This window comes from Melanerpes formicivorus, unplaced genomic scaffold, assembly GCF_026170545.1.
Source record: "Melanerpes formicivorus ecotype bairdi unplaced genomic scaffold, bMelFor1.0.p_v2 SCAF_29, whole genome shotgun sequence".
Taxonomy (NCBI): domain Eukaryota; kingdom Metazoa; phylum Chordata; class Aves; order Piciformes; family Picidae; genus Melanerpes; species Melanerpes formicivorus.
The window spans coordinates 10227040-10250443 of record NW_027142381.1 but is presented as its reverse complement, the minus strand read 5'-3'; the positions used below and the strand labels follow the sequence as shown (position 1 = coordinate 10250443).

General features: G+C 44.8%; 2 protein-coding genes across 5 annotated transcripts; one reads left to right on the top strand and one right to left on the bottom strand.

Annotated features, from left to right (window-relative positions):
* Positions 1-184: 184 nt before the first annotated feature.
* Positions 185-19587, bottom strand: MYO19 (myosin XIX). 4 transcript variants are annotated; one of them, XM_068154987.1, is made up of 25 exons: positions 19360-19587; positions 18219-18308; positions 17590-17731; positions 16690-16838; positions 16353-16466; positions 15478-15610; positions 15194-15263; positions 14972-15074; positions 14571-14667; positions 14040-14116; positions 13569-13659; positions 12386-12554; positions 11989-12062; positions 11747-11868; positions 9958-10071; positions 9397-9573; positions 8406-8552; positions 7853-7960; positions 7007-7077; positions 5952-6061; positions 3985-4148; positions 3202-3331; positions 2938-3023; positions 2307-2612; positions 185-956 (listed from the first exon to the last, which is right to left on the bottom strand). In XM_068154987.1, exons 2-25 carry the CDS (start codon positions 18228-18230, stop codon positions 813-815), a joined length of 2910 nt encoding a protein of 969 aa, XP_068011088.1. In that variant the 5' UTR covers positions 18231-18308; positions 19360-19587; the 3' UTR covers positions 185-812. The 4 variants fall into 4 exon arrangements, with proteins under 4 accessions (XP_068011088.1, XP_068011089.1, XP_068011090.1 ...); XM_068154988.1 differs by lacking the exons at positions 17590-17731; positions 18219-18308; positions 19360-19587 and having other exon boundaries at positions 16353-16441; positions 16690-16776; XM_068154989.1 differs by lacking the exons at positions 185-956; positions 2307-2612; positions 2938-3023; positions 3202-3331 and adding an exon at positions 5459-5568 and having other exon boundaries at positions 4061-4148.
* Positions 19588-20189: 602 nt separating this feature from the next.
* PIGW (phosphatidylinositol glycan anchor biosynthesis class W) lies at positions 20190-22244 on the top strand. The gene has a single exon (XM_068154995.1). It carries the CDS (start codon positions 20190-20192, stop codon positions 21708-21710), a length of 1521 nt encoding a protein of 506 aa, XP_068011096.1. The 3' UTR covers positions 21711-22244.
* The last annotated feature ends 1160 nt before the right edge of the window (positions 22245-23404 follow it).

Here is a 23404-nt window from a genome sequence, read left to right as displayed (position 1 = left end):
CTTTTCTGCTCCAGCTTGCCCCTCTTGCCCCTTGTCCTGTCCTTGGACATCACTGAGCAGAGCCTGGCTCTGTCCTCCCGATACTGCCCTTCACATCTTTACAAACACGAAGCAGGTCCCCCTGCAGTCTCCTCCAAGCCTTAACCCAGCTCCCTTTCCTTAGAAGGAAGATGTTCTACTCACAAGGTATTTAATAGTTTATTCAGTAGCGTATACAGAAGAGCTGAATCTTTTTGAGACAGCAAAAAAGGGATGGTATAGAGCAGCTCTGATGAGAACTTTGGCACAAGTAAAACTGTTTGACCAGGGAGTGCTAGAAATGTATGGAGGTTGTTACATATGGTTTGGTCCTATAGATAAAAAGCAAGAGCCCAGTCTTGCTATCCCCTGAGATATCTGCCTTTAATGTTACAGTCAACTGAGCTTCATTTCCTCAGTCTGCCAGAAGTGTGATGTACTGAACACTCATGGCCAGTCAGAATAGGTGCAGCTGTTCCTCCCAAGGAGAATCCAGCCCACATCAGAAATCTTTGCCTTATTTGCTGTGTCACTACCAGTCTCTTGCTTCTCCCAGGTGATGCCAGAAGTGTTCAAGTGTATCTTCCTTAAAGCACTTGGTCTGTGTTGAGTGTTCTTATAGTACTGACATTTCATGTGTGCACGTGTGAGAGGAGGAATGCCCCCATGGGTTGTAATTTCGAGGTCTATGCTATCATACATACAAGCTGAGGTAGCAGCAGATATAGACATTGAGTAATTTGAAAGCAGCAGCTTGCAGCCAGTCCTTCCCTGAAGGAGAAAGTACAGTTGTGTCAATGGCCAAGAGCTATGCCAGAAGGACTTTTTTCCCTGTCCAACAGAATCTGGTTAAGTCCAGTGGTGGAACAGGCATCCCTGTGGGGGCTGACGTCTGCGTAATGCAGTGGAGACCTCTTGCAGTGAAACTTGACAGAGCCCTGCAAGGAAAAGAGGGGGAAAGGTCAGCTGAAGTTTTTGCCAGGTTTGGATCTAATTTTGCTATTCACAGAATGACAGAATGCCAGGTTGGAAGGAACCCCACGGATCATTTGTGCCAACCTAGGCGACAGTGGAGCTGAAATGAGCTGGCCCAGGACCCTGTCAGGGTGAGTCTTCAAACTGCCCAGTGCAGGGGGCTCCACTGCAGCCTCTGGGAGATGATTCCCATGTCTGGCTATGCCCATGGGGAAACAAATTTTCTTCTGGAGTCCAATCAGAATTTCCCCAGCAGTAACTTGTCCCCATCACCCCTTGCCTTCTCCATGACACTCCTTATACAAAGGGAGTCTCCATCCTCCTGGTAGCCACCCTTTCTGTACTGGTCTATGGCAGTAAGGTCTCCCCTGAATCTCAAGCGTGAACAACCCCAGCACTCTGTCTTTCCTCAGATAGCAGGTCCTGCAGTCCTCTGATCATTCTCCTGGCCCTGTGTATTACTTAGTCTGAACAGCAAAATGCATTTGCTATTATTTATTAGCACATTTATATACATACATGAGAAAGTAGTGAATATGAATAGTAAAGGAAGACCTCCAAAGGAATCCCAGTACAAGTGGGTTTAAGAAGTGATTATTACAAGGAGTACCAATACTGTAATTTGATCTGAAATTAGCTTAAACTGAAGATTTGAGTTTTCAGTCAGTACTGAACTTGGTGCTGCTTCTTCCTGCTGGTATCAGCTGTGAACCAGGCACAGGCTCATTCCTGCACACGTTAATTTCATGCAGCCTCCAAAATTTATCAACAAAAAACAGGCACAATGTGTAAGCTGAGCATAATTTCTAAGAGAAGCCACTGTGGGTTGTGGCTTATTTGTAGTAAACAGTGTCTAAGACTGTTCTGCATGTGTGTAGATGTACTTGAGGGTTGCTCCCTGCTTTCTGCCCTGAAAACCCTCTGCATGAATTAGGCTGTGCAGAGAAGTCAAAACACAATTACTGGGATATTAATATCCCCCGTGGCTTTTTCCCAAGAGGGTGCTTTATGTATCCACCTATGGTGTGCATCTTAAATCCCCTAAGCAGAAAAAATACCAGAGCCCATGTTGAAATCCTGTTCTGTGTTTCTGAAGCAGAGCTTTGATCAGTTTGTTCCTGTGACAGAGATTAACCAGCATTTTCATTCTTAGCTCAAAGTCTCAGCTCAGCCCTGTGTGTAGCTTTATGCCAGTCATCCTCACACGTCTAAGCCAGCAGAATGGGGAAAGCTGTAGCTTGAGAGCAGAGCTCAGGTTCCGGGACTCACAGCAGCTTAGCTCGCTGTGGACTCAGGTGCGTGAGGTTACTTACCTGTGGGAGAGCTCTAATGGATGTAATGCCACAGCCCAAGGAGCCACTTTCCTCCTTGTTGCTGTCACTCTCCTGAAGCACTTGGAGACATGCCAGCAGGGACAGGTCTCTCCGAAGTCCCATTACAGTGAGAGGTGCTGCAGCCAGGACAAGGCCAAGAGGCCAGAACTGAATTACTGCCTGCAGAGACCACTTTGTTTCCAAGAAGCGAGGTGGTCTGGCTGAGATCAGTGTAGCTGCAGGGTCTGAGAACGTCCTTTCTTCACCATCATCCAGTTCTGCTGCTGCTAATGCAGCCATTTTTGCCTGAAGGAGAGATGCAGAACAAGATTCTCAAACATCTGGAACAAAAAATGCTAACAGTCTAAAAAAGAGAGGCTCTTAAAGGACAGGACACCCCTTGGGACATTTCCCACTTGATGAAGGTAAGAGTGAGTTTATTCTGCAGTGTCTGTGCTGCAGAAGCAGCTAGGCAAGACTAGCATCCATCCTCTTCCAGCTTGAGAAGAGTTCTGTGGGGAACTGACAGTATTTGGTTTGTACAGTTATTTGACAGAGGAAGATTTTTTTCTCAAACAGTAAAAAGCCTCAGTCACTCAATTTCAGGCCTTTTCTGTCCCAAGGTACTCACTTTCCATCTCCTCCAGCCGTGCTTAATCAGGTCAGCAGCGCTGCGCATCCGCTGGAAGCGACTCCTGGCTAACCAGGAACGGACAGCTGAAGATTTAATGAAATGAAACCAGAGTACAGAGACCATCAGAAGCTCTTGGACACAATGCAGGAGAAATGGTGCTAGACTTTCTCCACCTTTAACAGAACCACTCCTGTCACTTTAAACATCCAGTGTGCCTGGAAATGGTATCAGTTCTGTTCAGCCACACTCTTACCAGCTCACCTGCTTGGATGACAGTGGCAGACTGGCTCTCCTTTGTTAGTTTCTTCTGTTTGAATCTTCTCCAGCAGCACTGAATGCAGAGTGCTTTCTTATTTAACACTACTGCTCTTCTAGCTTCAAGTTGCTCCAGCTGCAGTGGGGACAGGAGCCTACCGTTAGTATGTGGGGATGGAGTTATGTTCACAACTCTTCCCTCTTCTGCAGTATCTGGGGTTTGGCAGGAAACCACGTGCACATTTCAGCATCCTAAGACTGCTGGATTAGGTTTTAGAAGTGAGAGGACTTCATTAGTGCTGATGAGATAAGATGAAAAATGAGAATGCAAGTATCTGAGGGGAAAAGTGCACACTCCCACAGGCACAGTAGCAGATGGCTTAAAGAAGGTTCCACTGAAGGGAGTTCTCTTATGGCTGCATTCTCTGGGATGCAAACTGCCTAAGTGCCTTCATCTCCTTTGAGTCTTACACAAAGCAGCTGCTTAGGCCAGTCAGAGCAGCCAGGTCTGTCAGGTGAAGTTGAGGAAAGCTGTAATCTGTACTGGATGGGAAGGACACCAACAGCTCTAGACATAAGTGCAGATCCTCCTCTGATAGCAACAAGGACACCACTGAGAAAAGGGCTTCTGATAGTTAGGTTTTGATGGATGTTTGATTTAGTTTAGTAATGTGAAGGAAAACAGCCAGTTCTGGACACTGGCATTGGCAGGTGTATCATCTAAGCCATGGTGGTAATCTGTGCCAGAGTCCACTCCAGAACTGCTAGCCAAGGCAGTAGCTCTCTTACCACAGAATTGGCCATAAATACTTTGGTTTTGCCACAATACACCAAAGTGGTCTCTGCTCTGTTCCCAGTTTGCTCAGGGGTGGTCTGTCCAGGAACCACATTCTGAAGGATCTCAAGAACAACAGAAGGTGATGCTTTGTCATCATGCACCTCTGCAGCCTCGCCTGCAAATGAAGCATTGAAGAGCAGGTATCACAAAACCTGGATGCCAGGACCAAGTCACTGTCTTTACACTGAGACTTCTTGGCCATTTAGGTGGGACAGACCTACAGCAAGAGGGAAGGAGGTGATGGCTGAGACATCACTAGATCTTGCTGTGTTGAAGAGGAGATTTCACCATGTGCTGGCAACTTAGAAAACCAGCATGGTGTGTTTGAACTGAGAGGTAGTTTGGGTGCTGTCTTATCTCACCTCTCTAGCAAATCTTGTTCTGGGTAATCTAGACAATGAAACAGACCTGGAGGAGCTCAGCTGTTCTTGTGCTGTTTAAAGCATCCTACATGGAAACATTAGTAAGCAATGGCATTGCAATTAAGGATAGATTTGAGCAGCTGAATCCTAAGAAATTCCAATGAAACACCCCAAACTTAAAGCTGTTGGGAACAAAGAACAAAAAGAAAGAAATTGAAGATGTAGCCTTAACATACAGAAAGATGCAGGAACAGAAGAACGTTCTACACAATTCTACAGTTTTCACAGGGCATCAGAAGCAGCTACAGGGACATGTACTAATCAGAAGTTTATTGCAGCAATAAGAGGTCACTAAAACAATTTCTGGGACATAGTGCACCTTTTTTTAACATGACAAAGAGCATAGCCTGATTGATCTATCTGGAAATAGAGGCAGACTTATTTCAGACCTGTCCTTGAAAGAGATTGGGTTGTTCAAGGCAATGCTGTATGGGTTTCTGCATGCCCAGTGCCAGAACTTGATGGTCTTTGTCTCTTTCCATCCTGGATACTGTTTGCTTTTCTGCTATAAATATTTCTAAGGAGATGAGAGCATTTTAAGGTACTGAAACAAACATAAGCAGTTCTTGCTTACAGGAAGACATCTGGTGACTATGATGGTGTTCATGGAGCTGGGCTGATAAGGGAACCAAAAGCTTATCCCCCTGTTTAGGAAATGGTTTTGCTTTGTTTGTAGCTTATTACCTGCTGAAGATAAAAAGGACCTGTGAGGCCTTTCAGCTAATGGGTTTGTAACTGAGGGAGAAAGATACAGTGTGTAAGCCATTTCCAGCCTGCATTGTGTTACTTCATTCCATTTCCATGTAGTGGATGGATTTCCAGCCACTTTCCTTATCTGACACAGGCTGGCACGTACTTGTCACACTTCCCACATCTACTGGTTACTGAACAGACCCACTGGCTGGCTGTTGGATTGCTCTGCGGGTTGCCCTGACTTTTCAATATGAAATGTAACCACCTGAATAGCTCCTTTTTTGGAGGGGGTTCACACCAAAGATGTTACCTCATAGCTTGGATTGTGGTTTTGAAATTCCATCATCACTCTTGCTTAGAGAGAAAGAATCACAGACAGAAGTTTGCAAAAGGTAGGAGAAGCAGCAGAATCCAGGGAAGCTATGGAAGGTCAGTGTGTTCAGCAAGAAAACAAGGTGGGGGGAAAAGAAAAGGAGAAGGGATATAAGCAAAAATGTAAGTAGTTTTAAGGCTACTTAAGAACCAGCTCTAAATCACATTGTGTCAGGGGAAACCTGGAACACCACTATGACTGTAGCTGTTCTACCCAGAGGAGCCCAGAAAAACTTAAGATAAACCCTTGCACTTTCAAAGAGAGCCTGCTGTAAGCATTAGGCAAATTCGAAACTCACATGGTGATACATCAGGGAAATGTTTTGAGAATGGCCCTAGTGCTGGCACAGTGATTGTAGCTGATCTAGGTGGCATCAGATTGGTCAGTGATAATTTTATTTATAGCAGAGGGATTATCTAAAGACACTTACCTGTCTCCTCAGCAGCAGGAGAGCTGCTTTTATCACACACCCTCTTCTTGTTGGATCCACAGGATTTTCTCAGTATTGCATAGCGCTCCATGAATCTTTGGAAAGGGATCCTGACAGATAGAGGTGCAGTTAATTGTAAGCAGGTATCATTTACTATATGGTAAATAATTATCCTTTTAGGGGACAAATTGCAGAAGGGCTTCAAAGGTCCAGCACACTGAGTGCAAACAGACTGATACCAGCATGGTCACCAAGATGCAAGGACATACAGCCTTCCTGCAGAAACTCAGACTGCCCATTGCCTAGTAACAGACAGGGACTTCTGCCTGCAACAAGGACTGGGCAGGAACTGGGCTTCTTTGTGGTAATGCTGAGCTTCACCCATCAATGCTGCACTGTTAAAACCATGACTACCTCATGCTTTGTTCCATCCATCCTCTAAAGATGCTCAAGAAAGCCCAGCAAAATGACTGGCTGGGAGGAGATGCCTGACTTCCAGATGACTACATGTAAATGGATGTAATTTAAAACTGATTTTTAATTGCAGAAAATTAGAACTTTTAATGCATGTGGATGTGCCTGCTGACTGCAGGGTGGGGGTGGACTAGACCTGTAGAGGTCCCTTCCAACCTGGTACATTCTATGGTAGTTCACATCAAAACATCTCCAGCTTCTCAGACTGGGGCTGTGTTACACATCTGGACTCTTAGTATTTGGTGTATACAAGTTGCCCTAAAGCCGCTTGCTGGGCTGTCACTGCACATTTGGACTTGCTAAATGTGCAGTTTTGTTATCCAAACCACAGAACAACAGTCCAGGTTTGTGACAGATGTTTTTCACTTCAGAACATGTAAGAGAGGTGCTCAGGTAAGCTTAAAAGCAGGCAGCAAGCAGAACTCTTGAAGGAACTTCCAAAGAATCGGTAGTGTTTTTGTCTGAAACTGACTCCAAAATACTTGGATTTCTTGCTTATAAGCCCTTCTGAATAAGCAACATGCCACTAATTGCTATAGAAATGGATTATGGAAGACCTTGCTCAAGGAGTTCAGACTTACCTAACAGGGAAGCCTGCTGCACTGATGCTGATGGCTTCAACTATTCCACATGCCTGAAGCTGGCTGAGAACCTGAGGCGTAAATTGAGATGGTTTCAGATAACCCCTGGCTTTGTGGAAGCTGCTTAGCTCTGCAAAAGGTGTGCTTGACCCAAACCATGCCAACTCAGTTCAGCAACCACACGTGAACTGGTGTGGTATGCACCACCCCACTAGCAGATGGGGAATGGATGGAGAAGTGAAGAAGGGGATTGTGCAGTCACCAAGCTACTGCTTTGAGAAACAGCCAGAGTAGGGTCAAGGCAGTGCTAGCAGTGGGACAGTCCTTGTGAGCCCTCTGAGTGGTTAGAATTAACTCCAGCTGCTTGTTTTCACATCAGATGAGGTTCTCTAGTTATAGCTTTAACATCTGCTGCTCTGCTCCCAGAGGCATGCTCATGAGCTGAAGTCACCCTGTCCTAGAAGAGACTCAACTCCAGGAGCAAGCAAAGGTTTTTTTGTGGGTATTCACCATGAAGATATCTATGTGACCAGGACTGCTGAGCAGTCAGATCACCTTTATCTGTTTTGAGGGCTGGGGTGGTAGCACCCCAAATAACCCAGGAGCCCTCTAGTAAGGCAACTTCTCACACAGCAACAAGCAAGTTGCGTCTGAAAGAGCTGCTGTGCTCTCCAGCTCCGTGCCAGACAAACATCATCAGTGACTCTGAAAGGACATTTTTCTGGGACACTCCAGAGGAGAAAAAGCTATTTCAGATTGTGCATAAGAAACCCAACCCAAAGCCCCACACAACATCTGCAGGAAGCTCCTCACTGACTTGGTGAGGGAAGGGTTTTGAAATGTTACCTCTTCCCTTTTGAAAGTCATGGCCTTGCAGTCAGCGTTGGGCTTGATGCAACGGATGTAATGTGGCGTGGTGCTGTTCAGAATCTGCATGAGATGTTCAAGTGAACCCTGCAGAAAACAAACACAGGCTTTATTACGGACAATTCCTCCACAGGTAGGTTAGCTCCTCAGTGGTCTTAATGAAGCTTTTTTGTGCAAGGATGGCTTTACAGACACAGTATTCACAGAGCTCTTCTCTAAGGACAGCTTGAGCAACAAAGCCACTCTGTGGATGCTGCTGTAAAATTGCTGGTGACAAATTCATAAAGCAGCTCCACCAGCTGAAGCTGGCCCCTCCAGAGCAACAGGTAGGAAGAAGACTTACAAAGGCAGATGCTCAACTGTTAAAGGTAAAATAATAGTCAGTAAACCCCTGAGAATCTCAGGAGTCTGAAGCTGTTTCTGCTTTGCAGCTGTTTGTTTAATAACATTTGTTGGTCTTGGTCCAACTATGCTGATTTCCCATCTAGTTATGAAGAGAGCACTTGAAAGCAGAAATCTGAATAGGATGTACCTTGAACTTTGACACCACTGTAACAACAGCTGCTCTGTTCTGAGGCTTGAGGTTATTTTGGTTCTGTTCTGTCACAGGAAATAATTTTTGAAGCAAAGGGTCCTTAGAATTCTGCAAAATGTGAACCAGCTCCGGTGGAATGTGGTCCTGCAAACTCAAATGTGACTTGTTAGTATTTGGACTTGGGCAGAAACCTGCCACCTTTCAAAAATATATTAGGAAGTTCCTTTTAATTAAGATAAAGTATTTTATTGCATCACCAAATACTACTTGCCATAATTACTGGTAGTGTTAGACTGATGAGAGACCCTTTTACACACAGACTCTATCACTTGCTCACTAGTGGCACAACGAGGCCCAATCTTCAGTTTTCTGGTACTTTCAGAACTTTGGTTTGGGGAAATGAAATGCTGTATCTATGGTTACAGAATTTCCTGATGCTATTAACACTTCTGCATTGTCTCAGGAATGGGACAAGCCTGGGATAACTTAATCCTCAGCAAGAAAATTCTGCTAACAAAGCATTTTCTTGTGCCAGTGATGGCTCACTGAAAATCAGCAAGGTTACTCAGTTTTACGTGGCCTGAAGGATTGATTTGGAGCAAGGTATGAATATCCAGTAAATATCACTGAATGAGGAAGATGTCATTGCTCTCTACAGCCTCCTGAAAGGAGGTTGGAGTGAGGTGGAGATTGGTCTCTTCACCCTAGTCTCAGGTGATAGAAGGAGAGGAAATGGTCTGAAATTGTGCCAGGGGAGGTGGTGGTGTCCCCATCCCTGAAGGTGCTCAAAAACCAGTAGACATGGTACTGTGGGACATGGTTTAGTGGTCATGGTGGTGTTGGGCTGATGGTTGGACTTGATGCTATTGGAGGTCTCTTCCAACCAAAACAATTCTATGATACACGTTAGTGATGCTTTGATTTAAATTGCCTTTGGTCTGTAAGATTTTTGGGGCTTCTTTAAACAGGTCTTTCTGAGAGCACCTACCTTGTTTTTTTCCACCATTGCTGCCAGCTGATAGCAGACTTTGCCAGCATAATGTGAAATAATGAAGTTAGGCTTCTTACTAAATTTGTTTCGACTCAAGCATTGATTCTCAGACAAGGCCTTCTCCATCCGCGTTTGGAACAGGTCAGCGTTGGAGGATCTGTTTAGACGACACTCCTGAACAACAAACAAGACAAAATGACAGCATCTCTTGTCATAAGAAATTGTCTTTAAAAGCTACAGCACTTTAAAATCTGAGTCAAATTATGCTTCTGGAGTAGCTTTAAGTGTGCAAAGCCTGCACAACTAGGGGGGAAGTCAGAAGGAAAAAAAAATATTTGAGGCTTTGTATTGGAATGAGAACATCCAGGATCAGGAGAGAAAGGATGACTCAGAAACGGAAGAAGCAGTGTCATCATTGTTCTGAGAAATAAGCTCTGCAGAAATGCTACAGCTGCTAAGTTTTGTCCTCCTCATTCAGCATCCATATTTTCTTTGGTGGCAAGGTACAGAAGGCAGGCAACTAGGCCAAAAGCTTTTGGAATTTAGATCCACACTTACCTCATTCAGCAAAGAAAAAATGCTGAGAGGATTGCCCTCAATCAGATCAAGGCAGGGCTGGTTGTCCTGGTAGTTTATGAAAGACCACTGTATGCCTTCAGCTGCATATTCTTCCTGAAGCAAGACAGAAATGTTATTCTGCAGCAGAGGGCACCACAGCTCAACTAACTTTGCAGTTTGGTGCAGTTACTGTTTAACAAGTTAATCCCAGGCTCAACTTGCTCAGCCAAAGCTCAGCTCATGTTCAGTGGCACTCTTGAGGCAGAAAAAAAAAAAAACACAATGAACAATCAAGGATGTTCTACCAGGTAGCTTTTGAGAATGTAGCAGCAGATCCTGCTGGAACAATTTGTTTAAGATTTATCAGAGAGAGCTGCAAGGCTGCTTTACAGAATAAACAAACAGAGACTCCAGTCACTCCAGGCCTTTCCTGGCTGCACTGGGTTTAGTCATGAAGGGTAAAGAACACAGAGAACTCTATCCTTAAAATTTGGTCATAGCCCTAAACCACCCATTGTGTGCCTGACTTTACTAACTGACCTCCATTTAAAGTAAAACCTGATCCAAAAGGAAGTGGAGAAAGACACTGGTTGTAATAATTTGTGCACTTATGCTAAATAACAGAACCAACTGTCAGAAGTGTTTAACAAGCACAAGCTCTGGCCAGTTATTTTAAAAGTCTCCTGCCAACAGCTTGCTCAGCACAGCTGTGAACGGTCTGTGAGAAGTTTGGGACACTGCCAGATCAAAGGAGGTAAGAGGGCAGCCAGTAATTGGGAGGGGCTCTATAAACAGAGGTCATGAATCAGTTTCAAGGAAAGTAATTGAGTGCTTGAACTTGGTTCCCATCTTCACTGACCATTAACCCCTGGCACACTGATGAGGTCAGGCAGGAAAAAAGAAATGCTGGGCATCTGAAGCACAAATTATGGCACAAGAGAGAATTATTTCCTGAATAAATGGACACAACTATGCCATGAGTCAGAAGGTACCAGAGTACTGTGCTAATGCACCTGTAATGAGGAAGAATTCACTGAGGTATTTCCACTAGAGCAGCAGCCCAGGCAGTCCTGGCAGGGACTCTAGCTTTTAGAGCAGCCACGTGAGAAGTGGCATCAGCAGTGTGACCAGAGAGGTGACTGACTGCTTCAGCATGCTGTATATACCATCTCTGCTGTCAAACAACACAACTTGGGAGTGCCCCTACTCAAAAATAAAAGCTGATGCAGAGTGTGGTTTTGTCTTTAAAGGGACCAGCAAGACAACTGGGTCATGATGCACTTCTGAAGCAGAAGACCTCCACCAGGCACCATGTGCTGATGATGTCCAGGTTACAAGGTTCTGTTGGGACTCCCTGCCTTCATAATAAGCTGAGGTCTAGAAGCTCCACATGCTTTTGGGTACTTTATGCTCGATGAAGAGAATTACTGTGGGTAAAAGCAGCAGCTTCCAAGAGAATCTCAGTGTAGGCTAAGCTTACCTCAACAGTTTAGTTTTGAGAGCCCAGCAATTTGAGGAAATGCCAACAGTTTACTAGGCCACAGAGCCACTGGAACTGTGTAAAAGGAAAGAGATTTCCAGTACCCTATCAGAGAAAACTGTCTCATCCCACCAAGTGCCCCTCACTCTCTTCTTTAACAAAGCAACTGTTACTCACATCCCACTGATCTCTGTGGCACTGTTTACTCATCTGAAAGTTGCAACCTGATCAGAGGCACAGAAATGCAACTAAAGAGACCAAAGCAGTTTTAAAATGAACCATTTAACATTTGGTATATTGTGCTATTACCTGTTGTGCCTTCAGGTAGTGTGCTACAAAGTGCTGCTGCAGTTTCTCGTTGGCATAGTTGATACAAAGCTGTTCCAAGTTGTTTTCAGGGAAGGCTTCAAAACCATAAACATCCAGCAAACCTAGGAAGAATAAGAGAAGACAGTGCGCTTTGGTCTAAGAGAAGCTTGAAGGACTTCTTGTGACATTACTTCTGAGTAACCTTAGTGTTACTGAGCTAAAGCAGGGATGAATAACCATACCTATGAAGCTCTCCCACACTGATGGATCTGCATAGATGCTTTCATTTATGACCAAAACGAGCCACTCAAACAATCTGCAATGACACCTGGATTAGTTGGGAAGTGCTTGCTTACAACAATCACAGCAGTGTTCTTTTACTGCTGTTTTTAGCAGGATCACATAGAAGAAACCAAAAGTTACAGCATGCTGCCAGGTGACATGAACCAGCAGTTCTCTGAAGATCTATTAGACATTGCAGCCATGTCAGTGTCTACAACTGAATCAAGGGTGTGTAAAGTGGGGAGGATGATCCTGCTATTGGGTCCACACCGAGCCAGGCAAATTAAATCCCTCTGGCCTCTCTATTCCCCCCAAAGTCTATGGATTAGCACAGCAGCCTGGCCTCCAGCCCCTTACTTTCCGTAGATCACTTTGGCAAGGCAGTCCCTCCTAGTCTCACATTCAGCTTTGGAGCATGGCTTCTTGAAGACTTGTTGTTTTCCAGCAGTTATTGTTCTAATTCTTAATGATTCCAGTAGTTCCTCGACAGGTATCTTCAGCAGATCTCCAGCAGTCTTCGCAAAATCTTGTTCAGGAGGAAAAAAAACATTGCAAGATTATCTGAAGTTGAAGTGAATGCAACCCCTTCAAAGTTAGAGCTGATCTAGAGATGGTGCAGAGAAATGACACTTCCATGAACTCACCAGCTTAAATGTGGATTTTGCATCTTTTGTTTTACCCAAACTTGGGAGAAAGCTCTGCAAGACCAGACTCTTAACTGGGATGTACCCCTGGAATTGCAGGCACTCTATTTCAAATGAAGAAATACCCAAAAAGTCTGAAGTTTGCCACACTGCAGTAGGTATTTTGAAGAGTACTCTCTAGGTATGTCTCATTTGCTTTTTCACCTGTTTCAGCAGAGACCTCTAAATCCAGACAGACAAATCAAACAGTCATGACCCGGAAAATACCAAACCAAACCAAAACCAAAACCCCAGGGAACTGGGAGATAGTGAGGAAACTGAGAGGAAGTAATATCTGCTAGCAAAGCAGTTAAGCTCTTGCTAACCTGAACTATATACAAAACTATTTGAGTATTACGCAGTGTGAATCCAGAGCATGTGAATTAACTGAAGGAAACCTCCCTATTGAGGACCGTGATGCAGTTCTGAAGGAACACTAAATCCACAAGCTGCCTCAAGACATGAAGAACAACCTGTGTTCTGTGCTGCAATTTAACAGATTTGTTGCTACAAAGTTTTAGTCTTTATCATGGAAACATCAAAGCTTTAATTTTAAAAGCCCTGCTCTCCACTCTGGGTCAGATTTCTGGATGTCTGGTGATGTCTTGTTAAGATTACAGTCAAGAGTAAGAGTCCTGCCAATAATCCTTCTGAAATGACTGTCTAACGCTGCAGTTGCCTTGACCTGTAACAGAAGGATATTATCTCTGAGCAGGGGAGCATTAGGTTTTTGTTTGTTCAGTCCTTTGAAGCAGTGAAGTACTAGACACAAACATGCTTAAATCTGGGTTTGCCCATGACCCTGGTAGCCTCCTATCAAGCAGAAGAGCTAGACACCTGCATGCTTGCTACCTCACCTTTGGCTTTGTCTTCTAGTTCACAAGGCTGAGATTCATCCACTGGATTAGAGAATTGAACATTCCCAAGATGCAGCAGGCCTGACAATACCTGAAACACGATCAAGCATTGAGTTTCCTAAAACAGAGCTCCCCTGCAAGGTAGTGTCCTCTTAGCCTTCCCTTAAGCACATGAACAGGACAAGTCAAAACATTTCTGCATAAAGCAAAGCAAGTGGATTCCAAGCTTCTGTGTGAATTCCTAACAGGGCAATTTCTAAAGGAAAACCAAAGCTCAGAGGTGCAGGCTTTTAGTTAGGAACTATTATTTGGTTGCACAACCTAATGCATAGCTGCAGGCCCTCCAGTCAGAAGTCCCAAACAATCCACGCTCTGCACATGGATACAGATTTACTTCTGCAGAAAGCCCACACTGAAAAGACATTCCAAACATCATTAGCAGCCTCCTGGTGGCTGTGCTTTGTGCCCGACCTTGAAAATATTGTTCTGCATGGAGCGGTCAATGCCCAAGTGAAACATTGCATCTCTGGTCACCTCGAAGCAGTCCTCTGAAAAGCCAAAAAAGTGTTGTTGAACAGAAAGCCATGCACACAAACACAAGCAGCAGAATTCTGCAACACAACCAATTTAGCCGGAACTGCCAAGAGAGATCAAGGAAGACAGGTGTTCTCTTGGTACATCCCAGAGTACAAGCTGGAGAACCAAGACACTGCTTTAGCACTGACTCTGTGGGGCTCTGAAATTAGGCAGTAGGTTGCAGAAGCACATCCAAAGACAAGACAGTTTCTAAACACAGCCAGGCCAGAAAATGCTGGTTTAAGCCAGGGGCAAACTCTTACTGGTGCAAACTGAAACTTAAAAGAGAAACACATTAATGCAGGTGGCTTTGCAGAATGTCTGCTGTTGGCTGACCACGCTGCATCATGGGATTTCATATTTTTGCTTGCCTTCCTTTAAACTGACAGCCATTATTAATGGACAGTCTGTGAAACTAATCTTTACCATCTAAGTTTCTTTCAGAATTTGGCAGCCAGCGGTACTCAACCCCTTCTGGAAGGTTCCATTCCAGCCTCTCCTCTGCAGTAGCACCTTTTGTGATCTGGAGACAGAGAACAAGATAACGACTAAGGTAACTACGTGATCTGCTTTAGGTGGCCTTGCTCTGGCAAGGAGTGGCCCTCGATGATCTTCAGAGGTCATTTCCAATCCCTATTGTTCTGTGACTCTGGCTTTGGTACTCACAGCACACAGACAACATATAGCACACTGGGAGCATAATTTAATTTGGAAGCATGGCAGATAGCAAAACTCTTCGATATTAAAAGCTGCAATTGTGCTAAATCTGATTATTTTTCTCCCCACTGTTCATCAGAAATATCCAGTAAAATTAACTGAAGGCAAACCTGATAAAAAATGTGAAAATTTCTTTCACTGGGGGCCTGATAGGCAACTCTGGTCTTCTCCAACAGGAAAGTCTGAACGGAAGCACTGGTCAGATGGTGGAATCTAAAGGGGAAAAGATGCAAAGATTTCAACACAGCTTCCTCAGACTCTGACAGGTGTTGTGTTGTTACGATAGAGGAGGATGAAGACAAGAGGTGAGGTCTGTGGACAGCAACTCTTACCTGTCCAGCTGCAGCTGGATGTATTTGCCAAAGCGGCTACTGTTGCTGTTCCGCAGGGTGCAGGCATTCCCTGTGAAATTGCCAGTGACAGACACAGAATAACCAGACTGGTTGCACCCTTACATGTAAGACTTACAGATATTGAGTGATCTGTACAGAGCTCCAATACTTGAAGAGTCTGTCTTTTAAGGAGAGAGCTGAGAGCTAGCTTAGACTTGTGTCTTACAAAGAAAATTCTCTCAGTGACCACTATTTCTTTTTGTTGTTCAAAAAGCCTCATTTACCAAACGCTTCCATGACGGGGTTAGAATCCAACACTCTCTTCTCTATCCTTTCCACAGTTTCATTGCCTTTTGGGGAGATAGCTGAAGCAGCCACAGAAGCATAAAATTTCATAAGGCAGCGAGATGTCCAGGTCTGCAAGAGAGAAGCTTTTGTTTTTACCATGTTATTATTTATGTCAGTCAGTGAAACAGTCCTAGCTTCTGAAAACACAGCATGCAGCTGGTGATGATGTTGAAGAGAGGAACTGTCTCAGGTTTATAGTTCTGCTCCAGTGGAAACTTCTTTGTGCATGTGCTTACGTGCAACAGACAGACATTAAAATGCTATTGGAGTCAGAGTGCTTTGCTGAATGGAGGCTTTAGCCATCTGGAAGCCCAGCTAGAATTTAGAGCTAGTATCTTAAGATGAATTGAACATAAATGGACGTTTAAGTCATTAACAGTCAGCAAATAATTTGATTCTCAGGCTCTGTTCTTCCTGAACAGAGATAGACCATTACACAAGAGCCTAGATTAGGATCTGAACTCTTCCCCTATCTATGCCTCTCCAGAGGGTCTGCTGAGACCCTCACGAGCTCCCTAAAACAGCCCAGGCTGAGACAAGAACTCAGGTGTAAGTCCTGTTAAACAACTCAAATCCAGCCCTCCCAGCAACTGCAGGTGTCACCCAAAGAGCAGCTAGATCTAGCAGAGTCTGTTTAACTGCAGGACTTGCTGCTTTACACCTACTTCAAGAGAGCTGTGCTAGAGCAGCCTGGCTATGTGCCCTCTTGGAACTTTTCATTTCTTTATCTCTGCTTGTTCACTGCAATACTACGTACCACAAATCACTGGCTAATCTCAAAACTTCAGAACCAGAGTGAAAATGTCCTTACCTTACCAGCACCGCTTTCTCCACTCACAATTATAGACTGGTTCACAGGGTCTATCTGGCCTTGGATGTTTCTGTAGGTTTCCTCAGCCACTGCAAAAATGTGAGGTTTTAAATCCTGGCAGTAAAAGAGAATATTCATATTTAAGTATGCAGTAATTACACAGTTCAACAGCAATGGAAAGCAAAGGTCTTCTCACATTTTTCTGAAAGCAGTAGTGGTTCTAACAGAACTCATCTTTCACTAGAAGTTAGTTTTATCCTTTAGGATTATTTTGTTCATACAGCTTTTGAAATCGGGGCTGTGTGGAGGGACAGTTATTTCAACTTCAAAGGATTACCTGAGACTTAAGTGCAAGATGGTACTCTCTCATAAGCTCAGGGGAGTAGAGGCAGGAGACAGGCTGAAATGGGTTTAAAGCCACCAGGCTGCAGCCAGCGTTTGTATAAAACAAGTTCACTCTGTATCTTGCTTGAAGACATTTCAGCACTGAAAGACACACCTTCTGTTAGCACCTTTTGAACAGTGTAGTATTTCCTGTTCCTCTTTCTAACAATCTTCAGATACTTTACCTATTGGGTTTGACAGAGAATGAGGTGATCAAGAGAGGGATACAAGTCTAAGATACATAACAATATCTTTTGAGAGTTGCCTGTAAGGGATCTGCTAAATATTCTGTTCAAGAAATCCCATGCTTTCATGAGGTTTCACATAGCCCTAGAAAGCAAATCTGCTCACTTGCAGAACAAGCAAAGGCAAAACTTCCCCATCTGCACTAGGAACAGGCCTTGGCTTCTCTTAACAGGACCATCTTTAAAAGTGAAGTGAGGAATTTGGTTTTCCAAACCAAGTTCATGGACATATTTTCAATCTAAGTTAGAGCTTTGGTTTCCGACACATTCATTTAACACCAAACCACAGCCAGAAGATCAGCAGGAGCCCTGCATTAAATATCAACCACACCCTGGCTACCTGAACCACAAATACAGGGGTTGTGAGCTCTGCCTGCAGAGCTTCCTAAGGGATCAGTATGGCTAAATCTACAGTAATACTGTTTAATAAAGAAAAAGTAACCATGCCAAATGTGACTTTAAGGCTTTGAATAGGCTTTAAAAAGCTTGGAATCTTTAACTACTGTGTTTATGACAGGATTAATGCAATGAGAGCAGGAACTACCACACATTAGCAGCCACTACGTAAAAACACTCCTCAGGAGATGCTCTCCTGGCTGGCTGTTCACCTGTTGTAGTTGTCACAGGATTGACTTTAGTGAGGTCATCAATAAGATGCAGTTTCTCTTCATCACTGAGGAATGCTCCAACTTCTTCAAATGACTCACTGAGCTCATTCTTGGTGACACACTCTTCTTTTTGGCCATTTTCCTGGAGAGGATGTCAAAGCACCAGTCAAAGGCAGGGTATAGCTCTTCCACTGCTTCCAGTTCAGTCACAGCAGGAGTCATAACTTAGTCCAGTCGAGCTACTGTTCCTCCCTGATGCCCTTCCCTTGCAACAATGGTTCCCATGGGGTGCTCTGTTTTTAGAAAGGTATTACCTAGCACATGAGAGATGGCAGGCTGACAGCACTGTCTGCATGTGAATTGAATTAATCACTGGAAAAATATCCTTAAGATGTGATTGCTCCCTGCACTAACACCTGCCCCGTTAGAGCCACTGGCATAACCAAAACCACTGGCTGGTGTTAGTAACACAGCTCAAAACCACACAGTTAATAGGTCCAGCCAGTTCATGAAGACAGGGTGAATACACATTAGTAGTTACCTAATCTGGACTGCATGGAAACAAGCCAAGCATTCTTTCCTGGCAGTAAAAAGTAATTAGCAGACAGGATTCCTGGTTTTCTTTTTACCTGCTTTGGCATCTTGTCCAGCCCTATGGACAGGAACTCTGGAGCGGGCCTTTACTCCAGGGCACCTCGTTCAAATCAGACTGAAGAACACTTAAATAAAAACAAACATTTTAAGAGGCATTTAGAACATGGTAACTCCAGACACACCATTTTCCAGAGGGTTCCACAAGCAGAGGCCAAAGGCTTTAGAGAGAAGTACTGATTCCGGTGGGGCCTAAGTAACACTGGAACTAGAAAGCCCACCTGTGCTATGGGAGTTATTTGGTCCTGCAAATAAAGCTGACGTGGAGGGAATAATACATCTGTCCTTACTGCAGGAATAAAAAGCTTTGTCTCTTTTGACTTAACAAAGCGACATTTCTTGGCAAGACATTGCAACTTTGTTTTTATTAAATGCCTCTTGTTAGGACAAATAGGAAAGATCTGTAGGTCTGCCAGTGTGGGAGAAGCTGATGCCTTTGGAAAGGAGTGACTCAGAGAAGCCTTGTATTGCAGCAGAAACAAGCTATGCCTGCTTGCTGCCCTGTTACCTCTAAAAAGCAGTGGAGCCAACACAAGATGAGTCAAACTCACCCTCTGAATGGCTGTGATAAAGACAAAGATTACAGTCACACAGTTAGGAAGAATTCTCTCCTGCTCTCCTCTTTCTTCTTCTCTCCATCTTCTTGTCCTTCTCTCTCTTTTGCTCTCCCTCTTTCTCCTCTCCTTTTTCTTATTCCCCTCTTACTTGGCACCAACCCACCATTTAGAGTCTCCAATCCATGAGCTGAAGGGCACAGAGCTCAGAGTACATCACTCGCCATCAAAACCCTCTCTGGCTTTGCAGGATTTCTCATCTGCTTGACAGTCTCTTTCCGCTGCCTGCAGCTGCAGAACTCTTTGTGCCAGTTAAACCAGTCCCTTGAAGGACAAGAGCTACTGCAACTCCCCAGGCTCCGCCAGGGCATTCGTCCTGTCCCCAAGGTCGCTCCAACCCAGCCTGTTCCGCCCCCCCACCCACCCATCCACCTCCCCCATCCACCTCCCCCAGCTCCTGCAAGCCCACGGCTCCTCTGGCCAGCGCCCAGGGCCTCCTCGGTGGAGCGCGGGCATTAAGGCGGGCGATCGCGATTGCGGGCAGGGCTGGGCAGCGCGTACTTACCGCGGGCAGCGCGGGCCAAGGCAGCGGGCAGCGCGGCGGGGCCGCCGGAGAAGGCGGAGCCAGGGCGGGGGCTGCGGGCGGTGGCAACGGGCGTGGTGAATCGGTGGCTGCGGAACATCAGGCTGGTTCCTCCTGGCGAAAGTGCGGCCGGGGAGCGCGGCCGGCCTTTACCTGAGGCAGGAGGAAAAGCTGCCGGGAGAGATGCCGGTCCGGCGGGGCTGCGGGGATTGACAGCGGCGTCTGCGGGGCTCCTTCTCTCGCCGCACCGCGTTGAAACACGGGCGTCCTCCAGCCGTTTCTCTCCGCCTCCTCCAGAGGGGTGCCGGTGTCCCGGACCCGGTGAGCTCTGCTCCGGGGAGGGGCTGCGCGGGCGAGAGGCTCTTGGCTGCTGCCTGCATCGCGGGTTAAACGAGCGAGCCGGCAGTGCTGATTATCTACTGCTTTGTTATGCTGAACGCGTGTCGTCTTGGGACGGGTGCCGTAAGGCAGGGGCCCCGGCTGAGCCAGCCTCAGTACGGTTAGTGGATGGTTGGACTCAATCATCTTAAAGTTGTCTTTTCTAACCAAAAGGACTCTGTGAGATTTGAGATGCTGGAACTCTGCCAGGCCCCTGCTTGGTTTCCCGGGCCATAGTTGAGGATCAGAGATTGCAGCACTGAAGCTGTTCTCTGCTCGATAAACTGAAGAGTAACTGAAAAGTGGAAGACTTCTGACATGATGCATTTTTTTTCTGTGGATGGGCATATAAGATTGGTTTTGAAGACGTTCTAAGAGCCCTTTTTTACAAAACTATCTCAAGTTCACGTTTGTGTTCAGAGGAAGCAAGAAGAATGTCACAAAAACACCTGAAAGAAGCCTTTATCAGCAACTTAAACGGAACTAGTTTGCTGGAGATCTCAGCAGGCCTGGCTTTGGCTCCGCTCTGTCTGCTGTGCAGAGGGCTTCTCTTGATTTTGTACTACCTGCACTATGGGAAACATCTACATTCCAGGAAATACAGCCTGCTGCTTGACTTCCTTGTGCTGGTATCCCCTCTCCTGTTCTGCTGTACAGTCCTGTCTCAAATCATCTTTTTCATGCCAGCTATCATTGCAGCCTTCTGTGCTGGACTATTTTGTGTGGTGTACAGCCAGAGGAAGCATGAGATCCAGGTGCCTTTTTGGCAAATTGTGAAAGACTTCCAGAAGACACCCTTGGATCCAGAATACATTCCAGCAATAACCGTGTTCCGTGTTTATATCAATGTGCTGACATCCATCAGCATCTTAGCAGTGGATTTCCCACAGTATCCAAGGAGATATGCCAAAGCTGAGACCTATGGAACTGGAGTTATGGATCTGGGGGTTGGAGCTTTTATTTTTGGTAATGCTCTTGTTTGTCCTGAAGTTAGAAACAAGTCTAATGCAAGACAACCAAGGCTTTCCAGTCTGGCCAAGCAGTCCTTCTCTACTTGGCCGCTGATTTTTCTTGGCATTGTACGGCTGCTTAGTGTTAAATCTCTAGAGTATCATGAGCATACTTCAGAGTATGGAGTGCACTGGAATTTTTTCTTTACCTTGGCATTTGTGAGGCTTGCAGCATCTCTACTTTTAGCCATATTTCCAAAAACTAAATCTTGGATCATTGCTATAAATCTTGCTGTATTTTATCAGCTTATTCTTAACACTACCTCTCTGAAGATGTTTATCCTGCATGGGAGCAATGGCAGAGACACCAGGGTTGGCTTTGTGAATGCCAACAGGGAAGGGCTGCTCTCCCTTTTCGGCTATCTAGCCATCTACATGGCGAGCGTCCAAGTGGGACTGTGTCTGCTGAAGTGCAGACCCTCAGTCAGAGGCTGGACTGAAGCAGTGTGTTTCTCACTGCTGATTATCTGCCTGCTCTTTGTGTTTCTCTGGGTCTCTCAAGCATATGCAGACCTCGTGTCCCGCCGGATGGCTAACCTGTCCTACTGCATCTGGGTGGTTGCTCACTGCCTGACTTTATTTCTGTGTTTTGTAGTGACTGACCTCACCCTGGTGTTCACAAAGCTGGTTGTGAAGGGGGCCAGCGTGCCCTGCTGCTGGGACATTGGAAACCCCACCACCACCAGCAGAAGGCATGAAATGGAAGCTGTGCCTGGGTGGAGGGAAGGCAAGCTGTCACACACTTGCCTGATTAGTGCTATTAATAAAAACCAATTACTGTTTTTCTTGCTAGCAAATGTTATGACTGGTGCCATCAATATCCTGATAGATACAGTCCACTGCAAGGCTGCATTTACATTATGCATACTGCACTTCTATATGTTTTTAATCTGTTTAATTATGCATGTATTGCACACCAAAAACATAGTAGTAAAGTTTTGGTGAGACCATTCTTTCCAGCTGAAGTTTGCTTGCTGCAAGCGATGGTGTTTTAATAGGGAAAAATATTATTTTCCCTGTATGTACTGCAATAATTTATAATTTGGTATAGCTTTTTATGATGTAGTGCTTTTTTTGATGTTTTACCAAATTATATAGTTAGTGGTGCTGCCTGTTGTTGTCACACATTTTGCAGAAAAGTTAAGTTTTTGAGCTTGTTTCTGAATCCTCCTGCTGCTCCTGAGAAGAGTAACAGTATGTTCAGATCTGGTGAAGACCGGCCATACCCAGCTGCTGGGAAAATTAGATAACAACACAGAGCAGAAGCCAGATGAACAGTAAGAAAATGAGTAATGAGAGAGAGACATAGCTGTGCAAGATTTAGCTAGGTAAGTCCCTTGCATGTATTGTGTAAGTGGATACTTCAAAATGTTTTGGCCTCAGTCTTGCAAAGATTTATGCTTGTGCTTGCCTTTGATGGATGTAATTTGATGTGGGATGTTAATCATACACTGAAATCTAATTAGCCTTTGATTTAAAGCTAAGTCTTATTTTCTTCCTTGCTGATGAATATAAATGAAGAACCTGACATAAAGCGTGATGCTGTGGTTAAAATTCAACTGGATTCATAAAAACAGTTGTTGGAATGAGTGGTGCAGATAATAAAAGCAGCACAGCCTTTATGAGAAAATAGAGAAATGCAGAACTAACTCACCCCCAGCCTGCACACCAACACGTTGTGACAGCTCATCTTTAGGAAGGCTGTAAAATACGGTCTTCAGCTCCACTTTGAAAGTACTTGAGGCCCACCTACTTGTCTATACAGTCACTTAAAACAGCAGCTCGTTTGGTGCTGTATTTTGACAGCTGAGATGCCTTCAAGTGGGAACGTTCTGTATTAATTTGTATTCGCACAGAGTGTGCAAAAGGAAAGGAGCGTGATGCAGCAGGGCAGGGTACCGGTGGGACACTGCTAGCTTTCTCTGTCACTGTCTTCCTCCAGGGCAGAACACCCTCTGTGTTCACTTTCCAGCTGTGACAACTCTTTCTGACCTCATCAGGTTGTTGAGAAGAGAAATATATTTGAGGATTGTGAAGAATTCAATAATGGGAGATATAAATACTTAAGAAGCAGAATACAAATGGTAGTTGATGATAGATGTATAATGTCAATGAAGCTGCAGCAGGGCACAGGGGCAATATTTATTTCTCCTTGTCTATCAAATGTAATGAATTATAAAGCCTCTGGAGATTAAGCCTCTAAATCAGATTCCTTCAGGCAGACATACTGTGGAATAGTCTTAAATTTATGAGGTTCTCTTAGCCACTGGCCAACAGAAAGGTGAAGTCTGAGGATTACGGACTGTGGCCAGGCTGATTTCATGCTTGTTTGCTTCCAAGTGAGAGCCATATTGGCTTCAGAACTAAAGAAAACCCTTCAGAATGAAAGAGAAACTGTATTATCCTTAGGACAAATGTAATTAATTGGCAACAACATCTTACAAAGAGTTGTCATAGTTCATAGCAGAGTTTGTTGTTCACTGGTGTGTGTTGATTAAAAACATTTCCTAGCCTTGCCTAGGGAACAAGGGCTCCCACCACAAACTGAACAGCACTGCTCCTTTATGCAAAATTCCTCATGGATATTAATGTTTTAAATACCCGAAGCACAAGACCTGCACCGAGCTCTGCCTGCACAC

What these genes read in the sequence shown, in the direction of transcription:
- PIGW (XM_068154995.1), top strand. Translation starts at nt 20,190, where the DNA reads ATGTCACAAAAACACCTGAAAGAAGCCTTTATCAGCAACTTAAACGGA.
- MYO19 (XM_068154987.1), bottom strand. An exon ending in ATCTTGCACTTAAGTCTCAG is followed by an intron (nt 16,467 to 16,689) that starts GTAATCCTTTGA and finishes TTTTACTGCCAG; the next exon opens with GATTTAAAACCTCACATTTT. An exon ending in ACTAGAAGACAAAGCCAAAG is followed by an intron (nt 12,555 to 13,568) that starts GTGAGGTAGCAA and finishes CTCCTGAACAAG; the next exon opens with ATTTTGCGAAGACTGCTGGA.